The sequence below is a fragment of the Polypterus senegalus genome, chromosome 5 (assembly GCF_016835505.1).
Source record: "Polypterus senegalus isolate Bchr_013 chromosome 5, ASM1683550v1, whole genome shotgun sequence".
Classification (NCBI taxonomy): Eukaryota; Metazoa; Chordata; class Cladistia; order Polypteriformes; family Polypteridae; genus Polypterus; species Polypterus senegalus.
Window position 1 is genome coordinate 82,311,110 of NC_053158.1, and position 15,012 is coordinate 82,326,121.

Genomic DNA, 15,012 nt, shown 5'->3' on the forward strand with positions numbered 1-15,012 from the left:
TCTGTAGCAATTCTAATGTGTTCATGTTAATACCTATCAGCTTTATTTTTCACTGTAATATTCTTTTCTTTTTTTTTTTGCTTTGCACTGTCTTACTCTGGGGTTTAAAAATCACTGAAAAGCTGTGGCTACTGCAAAAGCTGTGGCTACTTCAGTGTCACACAAACTAGCATGTTCATTATAAAATAACAGCATTGAAATAAAAATTCAGCAAACACTAGATTTTTAATTTATGGATTAACCAAAAAGTCCAATTGGGAAACAAGCATTTGCTTAATTTGGGTAAAAACCTGCATCCAGATGAGTCCCCCAGAACTGACCTTGTTTCTTTCATTCTACTTGGTGATGGGGTTTGTTTGTCTTCTCAAACAGTTTCAGTTGCTGCCCTGCAAAGCATCTGGTGTTTTGGTCTTAATTTTACATTTTTTCTTTCTGAAACTTTCTTTCATTTGCGTCTACATTCAGTGGGAGTTTTAAAAGTTACTCAAATCTAGCACTAGTTCGAAGCCTGTTTTATCTCCTGAACAGCCCAAATTTGTGACAGTATGGCATGACCAAGGTGCTGGAAACATTCTTTTAGCATTTTCATCCTTGCTGACCTGATAGCATCACTTGGTTCCTGCAGAATTTATACACACATTCAAACTCAAGTGCTCTATTAAAATGATAGGGACTGAGCAAGTCACTGTAGTAAAATGAAGTCACTGTCTTGTTTAATTGAACCAGTTTCAGATTATGTAGGTTCTGTAACATGGCACATTCTCCTGCTTGCAATATTCATTGAAAACAGATCAGACTGTGGTTATAAAGGGATGCACTTGGACAGCAAACAATGCTGCAAGTTACCATTTGTGATGCCTTACATGTAAAATTTGCTGTCTGGCACGATCAGGTGTATTTTACTGAATGAAGAAGGAGATGGTAGGGTTACTATATGTATGGCGGCACGGTGGCGCAGTGGTAGCGCTGCTGCCTCGCAGTTAGGAGACCCGGGTTCGCTTCCCGGTCCTCCCTGCGTGGAGTTTGCATGTTCTCCCGTGTCTGCGTGGGTTTCCTCCGGGCGCTCCGGTTTCCTCCCACAATCCAAAGACATGCTGGTTAGGTGGATTGGCGGTTCTAAATTGGCCCTAGTGTGTGCTTGGTGTGTGGGTGTGTGTCCTGCGGTGGGTTGGCACCCTGCCCAGGATTGGTTCCTGCCTTGTGCCCTGTGTTGGCTGGGATTGGCTCCAGCAAACCCCCGTGACCCTGTATTCGGATTCAGCGGGTTAGAAAATGGATGGATGGATAGAAAACTGGAAAACTTCTTCTTCCAGATGTAGGGTGTTGTCAAATTAAAGGCCTCTATAGCAGACCTTATTTAGGAGAACATGACCTCCAAATGGCCCACAGACACAAGATCCTGATGTGAACCAACATGCATGTCACTGTATTATTCAGATAATTGCCAGGGTGTATTATGCAGGAGGATACTTCTATGCAAATCCTCTGAGAATGTATGATTACATTGTCTCTGCAGGATACCCTGAAACAATAACTGCAAAACAGTGCTCCCAGGAATAACACTTTGTATAAGTTGATACAATATATACATATATCATAGAAATAACCCACTGCTCTGAGCCATCAGAAAAGGAGTTTTCCTGTTCCCTTGATGGTAACAAGTTTAAAGCAGATAGACTACTTGATTGCATCATTCAAAAATTTGCCTTTGATAACTTTTTGGAGCTTTCCAATAGATGAACCTAACAAACAATTCTGAGCTGACTCCAAGGAGCTTTTCACATAGCTCACTATTTCTGAATTAAAGAAAACAGCAGTTGCCAAAGAGTTCAGTGAAAATTCCAGCCTTTATGATGATGAGAAACTTGTACACTTGTTGAAACAATTTTCTTCAAATATAAGTGCATAAGAAATTAGGTTAGAATTTATTGTGCTGAAACATGTCACCAATGATCAGTTTGCAGAAACTGTACCGAACAATGTGGTATATTTACTCAAATTGAAGGCTCCATCAAATAGCCATGATCATACTAGCTTCAAATGTCTTGTGGAAATGTGATTTCAGCACACAAAAGAAAATCAAACCAAATTTCTTCTTTGAAAAATATAAACCTCAGAGTATGGGCCTCTTCAGGAGTAGTTTGATTTTAGCAGAGCACTTATAAAGTGACATCAAATTAAGAAGAGGAGAATGCAGAGAGGCAAGACTGGGGCCAAGCAAAATAATGTACATTCATTGATGTTGGACTATGGACTATTTACATGGTTTCAAAAAGAGTCATAAAATAAAGAGAAATCACTGGAGGTCGACAGCAAGGTAAGCTTGTATTTATAGCAATTTTAAGATTAGATTTTAAGTTATATACATTGTTTTATTACACAGTTTTATTCTCCCTTTTTGTATCGTGTGATACTTTTAGAGGAAGTCATCCCAAACCTCCACTTCAAAAATGAATTTCAAGCCATGGTTATAAGTGGTAATGCCTCTATAGAACTTTAAAATAGAGATGTTCATGCAAAAAATAAATTTCACAAACTAAAAGCGTCAGATCCCTGAGTATGTGTCGTGAAATTGATTTAGAGAGAATAAAAGTGAAAAAAAAAAGACTTTTACAAGTCCTATAAATGTACACCGTGTGTTACAGACGCAAACCAAATGTATTTGTGTACTGTATAATAATAATAAGTACTGAAAACAGCAAATATAGGAGTGAGTCGGGATCAAACCAGGGACTCTTGATTACAAGGCAGCAAATCTTGCCGCTATGCCACGGAAGCTGTTATATCGTCCTTGAATGGTTTGTGAAAGTGTTTATTTGATCTTTGGACTTCAGGCTTCATACATTATACAGTTTATGCCTACATTTTGTAATTTACTACTAAAATATGAAAAACGTTTCTATTTTAAAAATGTGTTTGCACAGATTATTGTAGAAATGGAACACACATGAAATGCATGTGTTTCAAATAACAATCTATTATTTCCACTCTAAATCTCCACTTCACTCCCTGATAATCAATCAAGGCATGAGCTGGGAGAAGTTCGTGCACATTCTAAGTTGTTGGGGGGATGGAATAGCCGGCTGCTTGCTGCTTGTCTTTATCGGCACATTTACAGGACAAAGGACGCTGGTGGAGAGGTGCGAACGGATTTAAGGTGGGCCAGATCTATGAGTGTCTACGTAGGCTCTGGTAATTCTACTGTTAAAAGCGTGTGCAGCAGCTGTCCTTTTGTCACACAGGACATTAAAGTGTTACCAAGAAAATTACATATCGTCTACTTCCAAGATTTTTTTTTTTTATCATTGAGAGATTTTCTGACCCAGCCACAGGGGATGCACAAACCAGTGTGCTTCTTTGTGCCTGTCCCAAGCCAGGATAAATGGTGTGGGTTACATCAGGAAGGGCATCCGGTGTAAAATTTTGCCAAATCAAATATGCGGACAACGATACAAATTTCCATACCAGATCGGTCAAGCCCCAGGTTAACAACGACCGCCACCAGTACTGTTAGTCAATGGTGCTGGCGGAAATTGGGCTACTGTTGGCCGAAGAAGAAAAAGGAGAAGAAGAGGGGGGAGATATATCCGGAGGAAGAAGGAGAGGAGGAAGGTAAAGAGAGTGGAACTGAGGGTAGGAACTTTGAATGTTGGCAGTATGACTGGTAAAGGGAGAGAATTAGCCGATATGATGGAGAGAAGGAAGGTTGATATATTGTGCGTGCAAGAGACTAAATGGAAGGGGAGTAAGGCCAGGTGGATCGGAGGTGGATTCAAATTGTTCTATCATGGTGTGGATAGGAGAAGAAATGGAGTAGGGGTTATTCTGAAGGAACAGTATGTCAAGAGTGTTTTGGAGGTGAAAAGAGTGTCAGACAGAGTAATGATTATGAAGCTGGAAACTGGAGGTATGATGAATGTTGTTAGTGCATATGCCCCGCAAATTGGGTGTACAATGGATGAGAAAGAAGATTTTTGGAGTGAGTTGGATGAAGTGATGAACAGTGTACCCAAGGGACAGAAAGTGGTGATTGGACCGGATTTCAATGGACATGTTGGTGAAGGGAACAGAGGAGACAAGGAGGTGATGGGTAGGTATGGGGTCAAGGAGAGAAATGAAGGTCAGAGGATAGTGGATTTTGCCAAAAGGATGGACATGGTTGTGGTGAATACGTATTTTAAGAAGAGGGAGGAACATAGGATGACGTACAAGAGTGGAGGAAGATGCACACAGGTAAATTACATCCTATGTAGAAGAGTCAATCTGAAGGAGATTGAAGACTGCAAAGTGGAGGCAGGGGAAAGTTTAGTTAAGCAGCATAGGATGGTGGTTTGTAGGATGTCGTTGGAGATCAAGAAGAGGAAGAGAGTGAGGGCAAAGCCAAGGATCAAATGGTGGAATTTGAAAAGGAAGACTGCAAGGTTGAGTTTAGGGAGGAGGTGAGACAAGCACTGGGTGGTAGTGAAGAATTACCAGACAGTTGGGAAACAACAGCAGATGTAGTATGGGTGACAGCAAGAAGGATACTTGGCGTGACATCTGGACAGAGAAAAGAGGAAAAGGAAACCTGGTGGTGGAATGGGGAAGTACAGGAGAGTATACAGAGGAAAATGATAGCAAAGAAGAAGTGGGATAGTCAGAGAGATGCAGAAAGTAGACAAGAGTACAAGGAGATAAGGCGCAGGGTGAAGAGAGAGGTGGCGAAGGCTAAACAAAAGGTGTATGATGAGTTGTATGAGAGGTTGGACATTAAGGAGGGAGAAAAGAACCTGTACCAATTGGCTAGACAGAGGGACCGAGTTGGGAAAGATGTGCAGCAGGTTAGGGTGATAAAGGATAAAGATTGAAATGTACTCACAAGTGAGGAGAGTGTGTTCAGCAGATGGAAAGAGTGCTTTGAAAAGCTTATGAGTGAAGAGAACAAGAGAGAGAAGAGGTTGGATGATGTGGACATAGTGAATCAGGATGTGCAACGGATTACCAAGAAGGAAGTAAGGACAGCTATGAAGAATAGAAAAGCCGTTGGTCCAGAGGACATACCTGTGGAAGCATGGAGGTGTTTAGGAGAGATGGCAGTGGAGTTTTTAACCAGATTGTTTAATAGAATCTTGGAAAGTGAAAGGATGCCTGAGAAGTGGAGAAGTGTACTGGTGCCGATATTTAAGAATAAGGGGAATGTGCAGGACTGCAGTAACTACAGGGGAATAAAATTGATGAGCCACAGCATGAAGTTATGGGAAAGAGTAATGAAAGCTAGGTTAAGAAGTGAGGTGATGATTAGTGAGCAGCAGTATGGTTTCATGCCAAGAAAGAGCACCACAGATACGATGTTTGCTCTGAGGGTGTTGATGGAGAAGTATAGAAAAGGCCAGAAGGAGTTGCATTGCGTCTTTGTGGACCTGGAGAAAGCATAAGACAGGGTGGCTCAAGAGGAGTTGTGGTATTGTATGAGGAAGTCGGGAGTGGCAGAGAAGTACGTAAGAGTTGTACAGGATATGTATGAGGGAAGTGTGACAGTGGTGAGGTTTGCGGTAGGAGTGACGGATGCATTCAAGGTGAAGGTGGGATTACATCAGGGATCGGCTCTTAGCCCTTTCTTATTTACAATGGTGATGGACAGGATGACAGACAAGATTAGACAGGAGTTCCCGTGGTCTATGATGTTTGGTGATGACATTGTGATCTGTAACGATAGTACGGAGCAGGTTGAGGAAACCCTGGAGAGGTGGAGATATGCTCTAGAGAGGAGAGGAATGAAGTTCAGAAAGAACAAGACAGAATACATGTGTGTAAATGAGAGGGAGGTCAGTGGAATGGTGAGGATGCAAGGAGTAGAGTTGGTGAAGGTGGAGGAGTTTAAACATTTGGGACCAACAGTACAGAGTAATGGGGATTGGAGAAGAGAGGTGAAAAAAAGAGAATGCAGGCAGAGTAGAATGGGTGGAGAAGAGTGTCAGGAGTGATTTGTTACAGACGGATATCAGCAAGAGTCAAAGGGAAGGTCTACAGGATGGTAGTGAAACCAACTGTGGTATATGGGCTAAAGATGGTGGCAATGACCAGAAAGCAGGAGACAGAGCTGGAGGTAGCAGAGTTAATGATGCTTAGATTTGCTCTGGGTGTGACGAGGATGGATAGGATTAGAAATGAGTACATTAGAGGGTCGGCTACAGTTGAACGATTGGTAGACAAAGTCAGAGAGGCGAGATTGCGTTGGTTTGGACATGTGCAGAGGAGAGATGCTGAGTATATTGGGAGAAGGATGCTAAGGATAGAGCTGTCAGAGAAGAGAAAAAGAGGAAGGCCTAAGAGAAGGTTTATGGATGTGGTGAGAGGGGACATGCAGGTGATGGGTATAACAGAACAAGATGCAGAGGACAGAAAGATATGGAAGAAGATGATCCATTGTGCTGACCCCTAACGGGAGCAGCCAAAAGAAGAAGAGAGAGATTTTCTGTGGCAAATTCATACGTACAATGTTTCTGAACAAAAACTTCAGACTTGAAAAATACCAACCTTATCCTCTTAAACCCGACACCCTCAATAACGTAACCAGATGAGCGTGGCAGATGGGGACAAAACACTCCAGGCAATGGGAATGTGTAAAGTGTACAAGTGCTTTTATTAAAACAAAATCAAAAGTGTTCAAAAACAAAGTGCAGTGCTTCAAAAATTCATAAATAAATAATCCATAAAAACAGGTGAACAATCAGGTGATTAAAAACAAGACTAAACACGAGGATAAAAACCAACAGCAGTTATTAGGTCAAACGAGCCAAGCACAATTTCTTACAAGCCTCCCCAGCTCACCCATCGCTCACTCAGCTTGCAGAGACTTCAGCAGCTGCGGTCCTCTCCATCTTGACCTCCGTCTTGGCTGCCTCCGTCAGCGTCTGCCAGATCACTCGAGGTCAGTTGCTTCTCGTCATCCTTCTCACACATGCAGTCGTCCCTCGGATCCCTGAAGAGTACACCATCTTAAACACTCTCACTCTGCTACACAATCAGTGGGGATGATCCATCCATAGAGCACCAATCCTTCACTCCTTCACCACTGGCTGTGCTGCCTTGTTCTCTCATTTTCTCTCTCTCTCTCTGCCCCCAATGCACACTCACACTCTATATGCCTTTCTGTCTCTCTGTTTTTTCTCCTCAAGGTGCCGGCTTGTACTTACAAGGCTCTGTGGGCACAGCGCCTCAATCACGCACAGCAAGAAGCTGATGAAGCAATTGAGAAAGATCGCACCCTCACATGCAGGTGCGATTCACCACAATTACTTCACCAACTCCCTGCAGCTGCACAAGTGCGCCCACAGAGACAGACACGGCCAATGGATTATTTAACAAAAGCCATTCTTTCAGAGCCGCAGACCACACTTTATCACAATCCTTTAAGAAGTTTACTAATAAGCTTTGCAGCCCTGTTCAAGCCTCTAATAATCAGGGTTGTGGAGTCAGTAGATAAATTCTTCAACACCAAGTCCAACTCCGACTCCTTAGTTTCCGGTACTTCTGACTCCGACTCCCCAACTCGGACTCCTCTGTATTGAATATGCTAATGTATTTACCATGTTGATTAAAGGAAGGAAACATACATGCCGTTTAACCACAGAACTATTGTCTAGGAAACTGACTCTCTACCGTTTTGGCCAGTTAAACAAAAGACAAAAAATGATAACAATAAGGTTTTACTTAATGTTTTATCAAGTGGCTATAAAGTAGTAGCATGCATAAAAATCAGGACCAGTTCAAAAATATAAACCACATTATTCAGTAGTTTTAAAACAAAAACAAAGCTTAACTACATGAACAAAAAACAAAAACAAACGCTACAAAACCTAAAACAGTTTATATATTAAACTTGAAATACAGCTGTCAAGTAGAATAGCTGTTAAATGCAATCCAAAATTAACTCAATGCAGTGTTCTAAGAAACAGAACTGCTTCTGCCAGATCCTATTTCATAGAAGCTCTTAAATCTGACTTGATCATTTTAGAGTGGAAAATAGTCTTTCAACACTGACTTGGGTGGGAGGCATTGCTGCTACAGTTCTAGGAAAATCAATAATAATCTCAATAATCAACAAGGATGGCTTCTTCTACAGTCAGTTTCAATGATTTTTTAAAAAACTCCTGCTGGAATCTCTTCATTTGGACATTTACTGGTCGTTTATCTTTCATGCATAGGTAACGTCGCTTTGCTTTTGACACTTCCATTTTGTCCAAGAAGGAATCACAGTCTTAATTCTTCATTTGAAGAGGATGATCCTGAGTTACCAGTGCTTACAGCTTCATCCAGTGGTGGTGTTTCAGGTAGTAGTAATCCCTTCATGCGAACTGCTACGTCATAGAGTGCCTTTTTTCCATTAGCAATCTGGTCACTGCTCAACAAAATTCAGCTCATTTGATCAACATAAATAGCAGCTAACAAGATCTGATTATCAAGTAAGGGACTCTCTCTTTTCTTCATTGAAGATATGATGCCATCAGCTATTAACCCTTCATTTTTGTTCAGGCAATATATCATGCTCTTCCATTCCAAGGAAAAATTTACTGGGTGTTACATCTTCATATTGCAACCTCGTGGTGACAGTAAAGGGGAAAGAAAGTAGACTTTCCAGTTCTTTTACTTATGCCCACTGGCTTTCAGTTAATAACACATTTTCATTGACCAGTTCTTCAAGAAAGTCTTTTAGTTCAAGCAAATGCTTTACCATCAAATAAGTGCTTCCTCAGCGTGTTGCTTGATCCAAAATGGCTCCTTTTCCTGCACGTCTTTTCAAAATGGCATCTGTTTTAGGGGCCCTTGCTGCAACAGTTACTTGCAAAAATTTCCCAATTAAAGTAGCTGCATGACGATCTTTCAATCCATCTCGTATTGCAAGTTGCAGAGTATGAACAGCTCAATGCATATGTTGAATAGTAGTAAGCTTAGATGCTTCTTCAGCAATGTTATATAAATAAAATGTATTAATATTTTATTATTATTATTATCCAAAATTTTACTATTCTCTTTGGTTTCACTTTCTCCAAAACTTGTATAACTGTCTTCCTCTAATATCTGTTTGTCACTTTCTCAATCTACTTTATTTATTTTCTCAATTGTGCATTACCTGTCACAATACATAGAATCTGTTCCTTTTTAATTTCAAAATCTTCTAGGACAGGTAGTGTGCAAAGTTATGCTAAAGTTCAGCCCTGGATGGGAGCATACAGTATGTGGAGAGGGCAGACAGAAACCCTGAACACACATCGGGCCATAGCACACACCTACATCATTACACTTGTTTACACTCAAATGAACTTGTTAAACACATTATATCTGAAATAAAATGAAAACACTTTTTGTAATGTACCATAATCCAGATTGCAATATGTGAATGTCAGGTTGTATAATAGCTCAGCCGAACTTCACACTAGTAGTAACAAACATATGCACTGGGCTTGATTCTTACATCAGAGAAGTACTTAATTATGACTTGTTTGTGAAATGGGACATTTGAACTTGCTGTATTTTTTTTCATTACAATTTTAATTTATTAGGCGTCGGAGTCATACATTTTTCCAGGTTCCCAAAATTGTTAAAAATGCCTATCCTGGCAGGGTCAAAGTAGGAATCAAATCTGGTTGGGGTTCCATTCCATTGCAGTGAACACATTTGCACACACTTCTACTGGGCTAAATTACAGTTGACAATTAGCACAACAAGCACATTTTTGGAATGTGGACAATAAATGACAGAGGAATTACCATAGAGACCCATTGAAAACATTCAAATTCCTTAGCAAAACAGCATTCAGGCTGTAATTTATACCCAAGATACTTTCCAGAGAAATCATACTACCCAGCCTCTTCAACTAAATTTTCTGAAACCCTAACCCTAATAAATGTTAAAGGATTAGGATTTTCCTAATTCAGCATTGTACTGCATATTATTTACACTGTGACAAAGCATTACTTGCCTCTTAACTCAGTCCTTTTACTTCAAATTATTTAGCATTTTAATATTTCTCTTATCTGAATACAACTGAAAATCAAGCTACATCTGCTTGAACTAGCACCAATGTAAAAGAGCTATTGAGACAATTCAAGGTCATATTTGCATATCTGTGCTTACAGCAGCCAAACTACAGTATTTTCTGTGTTCAGTTAACAAATATGAAGTCACTATTATGTACTTAAGAGTTTCATATTACAGAGGCTGACTCAGCTCAGCTAGGAGTTCTAAATGACTGTGAAACACTCATGAGATTATTTTAAACAAAGGAATCGCACCGTAAACAGCCTAAGAATATAAGAATGTCTAATCAGGTGTATACAAAGGTGCACTCCCTTACTGAAAATATTTGGACACTTACTGCATTAGACAATGGGCTCCCATCTTGAGGAATAAAAAAATGAATATACATATATTATATATGGTGGATGAATGGGCACCTCGATGGAGGTGGACCCTCTTCTATTACCTGGATGGTCTTGACCAGCTGAATGGAAGATGCAGCCAAACTGGTGTCCCGATGGGAAAAGATGGAGTCTCTTAACCTGCTGGGATGCAAGTATTATGAATAGATACTGTGAGGGCATCTTGGAAAGATGGTTACTGTTTCCAATTATGGTTGATGAGCCAAGGTGAGTGAAAGGCACTGAGAGACTGCATCCTGTGCTCATGTTGCCCCCTGTACACTAGAGTGCAGCATCCCATCTGGCAAGTTGCCATTTGGATACCCACGTGCAGCATGAGAGTTGTGGTTCTGTGGGGCTGACTTTTCTGCAAGTGCTGCAAGGGAGAGCTATTGGAAGGCAAGTCCCCTTTTTTGAGGTAGTTCTGCCGGACTTGAAAGTGCTTCCTGAATGCAGTAATTAGGCACATGGAAGTATTCCCAAGTTAGGTTTAAATAAGAGTGCTCCAAGCAGGATTTGGAGTCAAAGTCAGGACAAGAGGTGGATAAAGTTTGCTTGGGAAGAGTGGAGAAACAAAAAGTAATAAAAGAAATTGTATTGCGTACTTTCGAAGAAGCAGCCTGGTTGAAGGTATTTTGTTAAATAAAAATGGTCTTTTGAACCAAGGACATTAGTTGGAATAATTGTGCCTGAGTTTTGGTGTCCGGTTATGCCCTGTAGTAGTCACAACATAATTACAAATACATATATACAGTATATGTATATAAGGTCTGTCTAATTTTAGCGAAACTGATACTATAGAGATTTTTATTGCAAATTACTCTTCAGCCCTTTCACAACTGGAAGCAATCTTGGAAACATTCTTCTATAAGGTCACCCAGTACACTGGAAACCTCCAATGAGCTATAACCAATCAGTCTCATTAATTTCATGACAGATTTCTTATGGATCATTCCATGTCAAATCAACTGATTTTAGAGAAATCCCACGCACTTGGGTCTCAAAAAATTCTGAAAAATGATTTCTGATTTCCAACCCAGAGTTTGATAAACAGGCATGAACATTATAACTTTTTGGAAGCAGGAAACTGCAGACTGCAACTTCAACTCACTCTTTCATTGGATGCATAAAAATGTTTTAAATCTTCACTTTTACACCTTATCTAAACTTTAATCAATATTATCTTTCATTTATATAATAGTATTAATTGTGTCCAGGTTATAGCAGAAACTCTTATTTCAATATTTAGTGCCTAATCTTGCAGGGAGAAAAGGAGACAAGTACAAAAAAAAAAAAAACACTCATTGTTTAATATCAATTCCAATTCCTTCAACCCACATTTCCCACTGAAAGTTCTGGACAGCTGGGGGCTTTCTTTATCGTAATAGTGGCAAGGTAGAATTAATCATTTACTCAGAGCCAATTTTGAATCACTAGCTGACCAAACAGAAAGTCTGCGTTAGTAACCCCCCCACACACACACTATGAAGGATATGCAAATTCAAAACTGTAGAAAATAGCCAAGAATGGCACAGTGATTCAAATAATGTTTTTTTTGCAATACTAGTAGTACTAGTAGTAAGAATGTCATGCATACAAAGAACACTGAAATTCTAATTTGCACGTCTTTGCAACACGCCACTCTTCAGGACCATGATCAACATGATGCAATTACAGAACTTCACTCTAATAGATTAACAGATAGATAAGGCATAATATAAATATACAGACAGCAAGATAGAGATCTCCTGTGCCAACAAAAGGAACACAGTCTCAGGAATCAAAATCCACAGTGTTTGCATCTATTTACTAATACTAAGATTTTATTTAAATACCAATACCAAGCACCATTTCAGTCCGGGTTTGCATATAAAGTGGTTTTCTTTGTGCTTTGAAAAATGTCCTAATATGCATGGGTAAAACAGCTTTCCTTAATGTATTGTAGGTTACCTAGCAAGACACTAACAGGTTAAGAAAACCTGGACTTAGCTTGCATTATTGTATACAGGAATAGTCCTTCTAAAATCATAACTTACTGGTACTTCACAGATGTGCTACCATTAATCCATGTTTATTTACTGTAGGAGCCTGTTATGGATTTAAATTTTAAAAAATTCTTTCTGGAACCTTCATGTGGATGGGTCAAAAATGGCTCTCCTATGGCATCGCTCTGAAGAACCACCAGGTCACCTTTATTTTTAAGAATGCAGGGCCTACCAGGGTATTTCAGGTTTTGTTCATGTGAAATAATAAAAAGTGACTAATACTGTAATTTTACCATAGTAAGATCCTAATGCCCCTGTTGTTGATTTGTGTATCTGAAATTTACAATAGTGCTACAAATTGTACTGTTTTTGCAAGAAACTCTTGCAAGTATTTTCAGCAGGAGTGAATTAAACATCGGTTTCCTGAATATGTTTACAGTGTTCGCCATTATGAATGTAGAAAAAAGTCAAGCAAAATTACACCTTTTATTGGCTAACTAAAAAGATTACAATATGCAAGCTTTCGAGGCAACTCAGGCCCCAAGTGTCATTTTGGTTGACTTTTCTCTGAATATGTTTACTAAACACCGGTGTCTAAAGATGTGCTCCTCATCCCCTTTGCCGTTGGCTACTTTTTTGTGTATTCCCTACTTTTAGCTGGTTTTCAAGTTAAAAATTAAAAACCAATCAAGAATCCAGTTTTATTTAAGCAGGCCACATTAAATAAAATTAAGCGTTCCATGACAATAAAATAAAATGACTGCAATAGGAGCTATGGCCGCAATGAACAACCATACAGAAGTAAAAGTCGTCTGTTTGTAACTTAAGAGAAGGTAAAATGAAGAGAGAGAATTTCGTTACTGTATATAATTCATTTCCATTGTTTGTGATCTCTTACTGGATTGCTTTTTCCTTGGTCAGTGTAAATGTATTTAGTTGGGGCTGGAAAGGAGAAAAGGGAAGAGAGTTGGCGAAATAAAAGTGATGTACGCTCGGTGCACAAGAAAAGAAAATGAAAGGTTGAAAATGAACAAACGGCTTCAGTGTCTCATCTTTTACAAAATGTTATAATGATCGGAATCAATAGAAAACACATTTAACATTGCAGCATGTATTTAAAAAGCAGCATGTATTTAAATCAAAATTGGGACAACTTTAAACCTTTAATCGGAAAATGTTCCCTTGTTTTGCGTGTTAAACAAATACACGAACCTCCACATATTTGCATAGGTAGGTCATAACATTCGTAGCAAACATGTTCTCTTATTCTAAAAGATATTTTTTAAGCTGTCATTCTACGTAATCTTGTTAAAATAAAAAATCCTATATACGATCCGGTGCGTGTCACTGAACGAATTCCCTATTTTATGTAAAGATGAATATTAATGTTTAGTTGACGCCGTCATTGTATTCTGGTTTCACTTCCCCCTCACTACAACTTTAAAGTTAATGGTTAGCGACGAGTTTACTGGCCTTGTCTGTTTGCTAAAAATAATAACCAAGTAAAACTTGTCTTAAGCCAAGTCTTGTTTTAAAAATAAAAAAACAAAGATTTAAGAAAACCTAAACTGAAAAAGTATGTCAAAGGAACATGAATCATCACCCCACCACGAAGCCCTGTGCAAAGCAAAGTCAAATTCGAAGACATTTTCCATTGGATTAGTCATACCTGAAAAACGTCCGTTAACTTATCCCGGTGGCAGTTTCTGCTTTTCGCCTTTTTCGCTAAATAACGAGGTATTTCCATGTTTGCAGCAACAATCCGTCGTAGTTAAAGTTGCCCGCAGATAGCGAGTTACATTTACCGGGCAGGTGACCTGTACGTGCTACCTGGTGAGACTGCTGTACTAGTGAGGCTAACAATATCCGGTCCAGAGATTAAAAAGGAGAGAAAGTGGCGGGCAGGAAATCAGAGCCGACGATTTAAGGTGTGCACAAGACGTGCAGGGACGCGGACCGCTCGCACCCTCTTAAAATAACTAATCATTGCCCGGTGGTGGTGAGCTCAGGGATGGTGTTCATTGCCGTGTTTTATTGCTCCACCTAAGTTGTCCCTAGTGTGTGTGCGTGTGTGTGTGTGTGTGTGTGCGCGCGCCCTGCCTAGGGATTTGTTCCTGCCTTGTGGCCAATGCTGGCTGGAATTGGCTCCCGTGACCCTGTGTTAGGATATAGCGGGTTGGAAAATGACTGACTAAATGTGCTAATCTAAAACTGAAAGCTTTTAAATTTCTATCGTCATCACAGATAAAATGGCTGTTGAAATTAATGCAATTGCTAGCACTGTTTTTTTTTTTTCATTTAAACCCACCATTGTAAAATTACGTTTCCTTTGCCAGCTAGCTTTTAGCAGTATCAGCTCAACCATTTTGAGTTGAGTTTGCAACAATTTAAGTACAGTAATTGCAACTAACTCAAAAAATAAAGTTTGGGATCTAATTCATTTTTCTGTCACGATTTTCCATCTGCATCAATCAAGTAAATTGTACTTAAAATAATAGGTTGTGGTTGCTAATATTTACGGTCTTCCATTTTAACAAGATGAAATTAGTTCATTCACACAAATATAATAGAAAATCATAAATAAAACTAACATTGTAAAGAATGTGGGGCAATAAACACTCAAATAA

At 39.5% G+C, this 15,012-nt stretch overlaps 1 protein-coding gene across 1 annotated transcript in view; it reads right to left on the reverse strand.

Moving 5' to 3' along the window:
- myo10 (myosin X) overlaps positions 1-14,354 on the reverse strand; it is a 408,709-nt gene extending 394,355 nt beyond the window's left edge. The window contains exon 1 of the mRNA XM_039754892.1: positions 14,055-14,354. Within this exon, the coding sequence (XP_039610826.1) occupies positions 14,055-14,132 (78 nt within the window). The 5' untranslated portion in view covers positions 14,133-14,354. The remainder of the gene's footprint in view (positions 1-14,054) is intronic.
- Between the last annotated feature and the right edge of the window lie 658 nt (positions 14,355-15,012).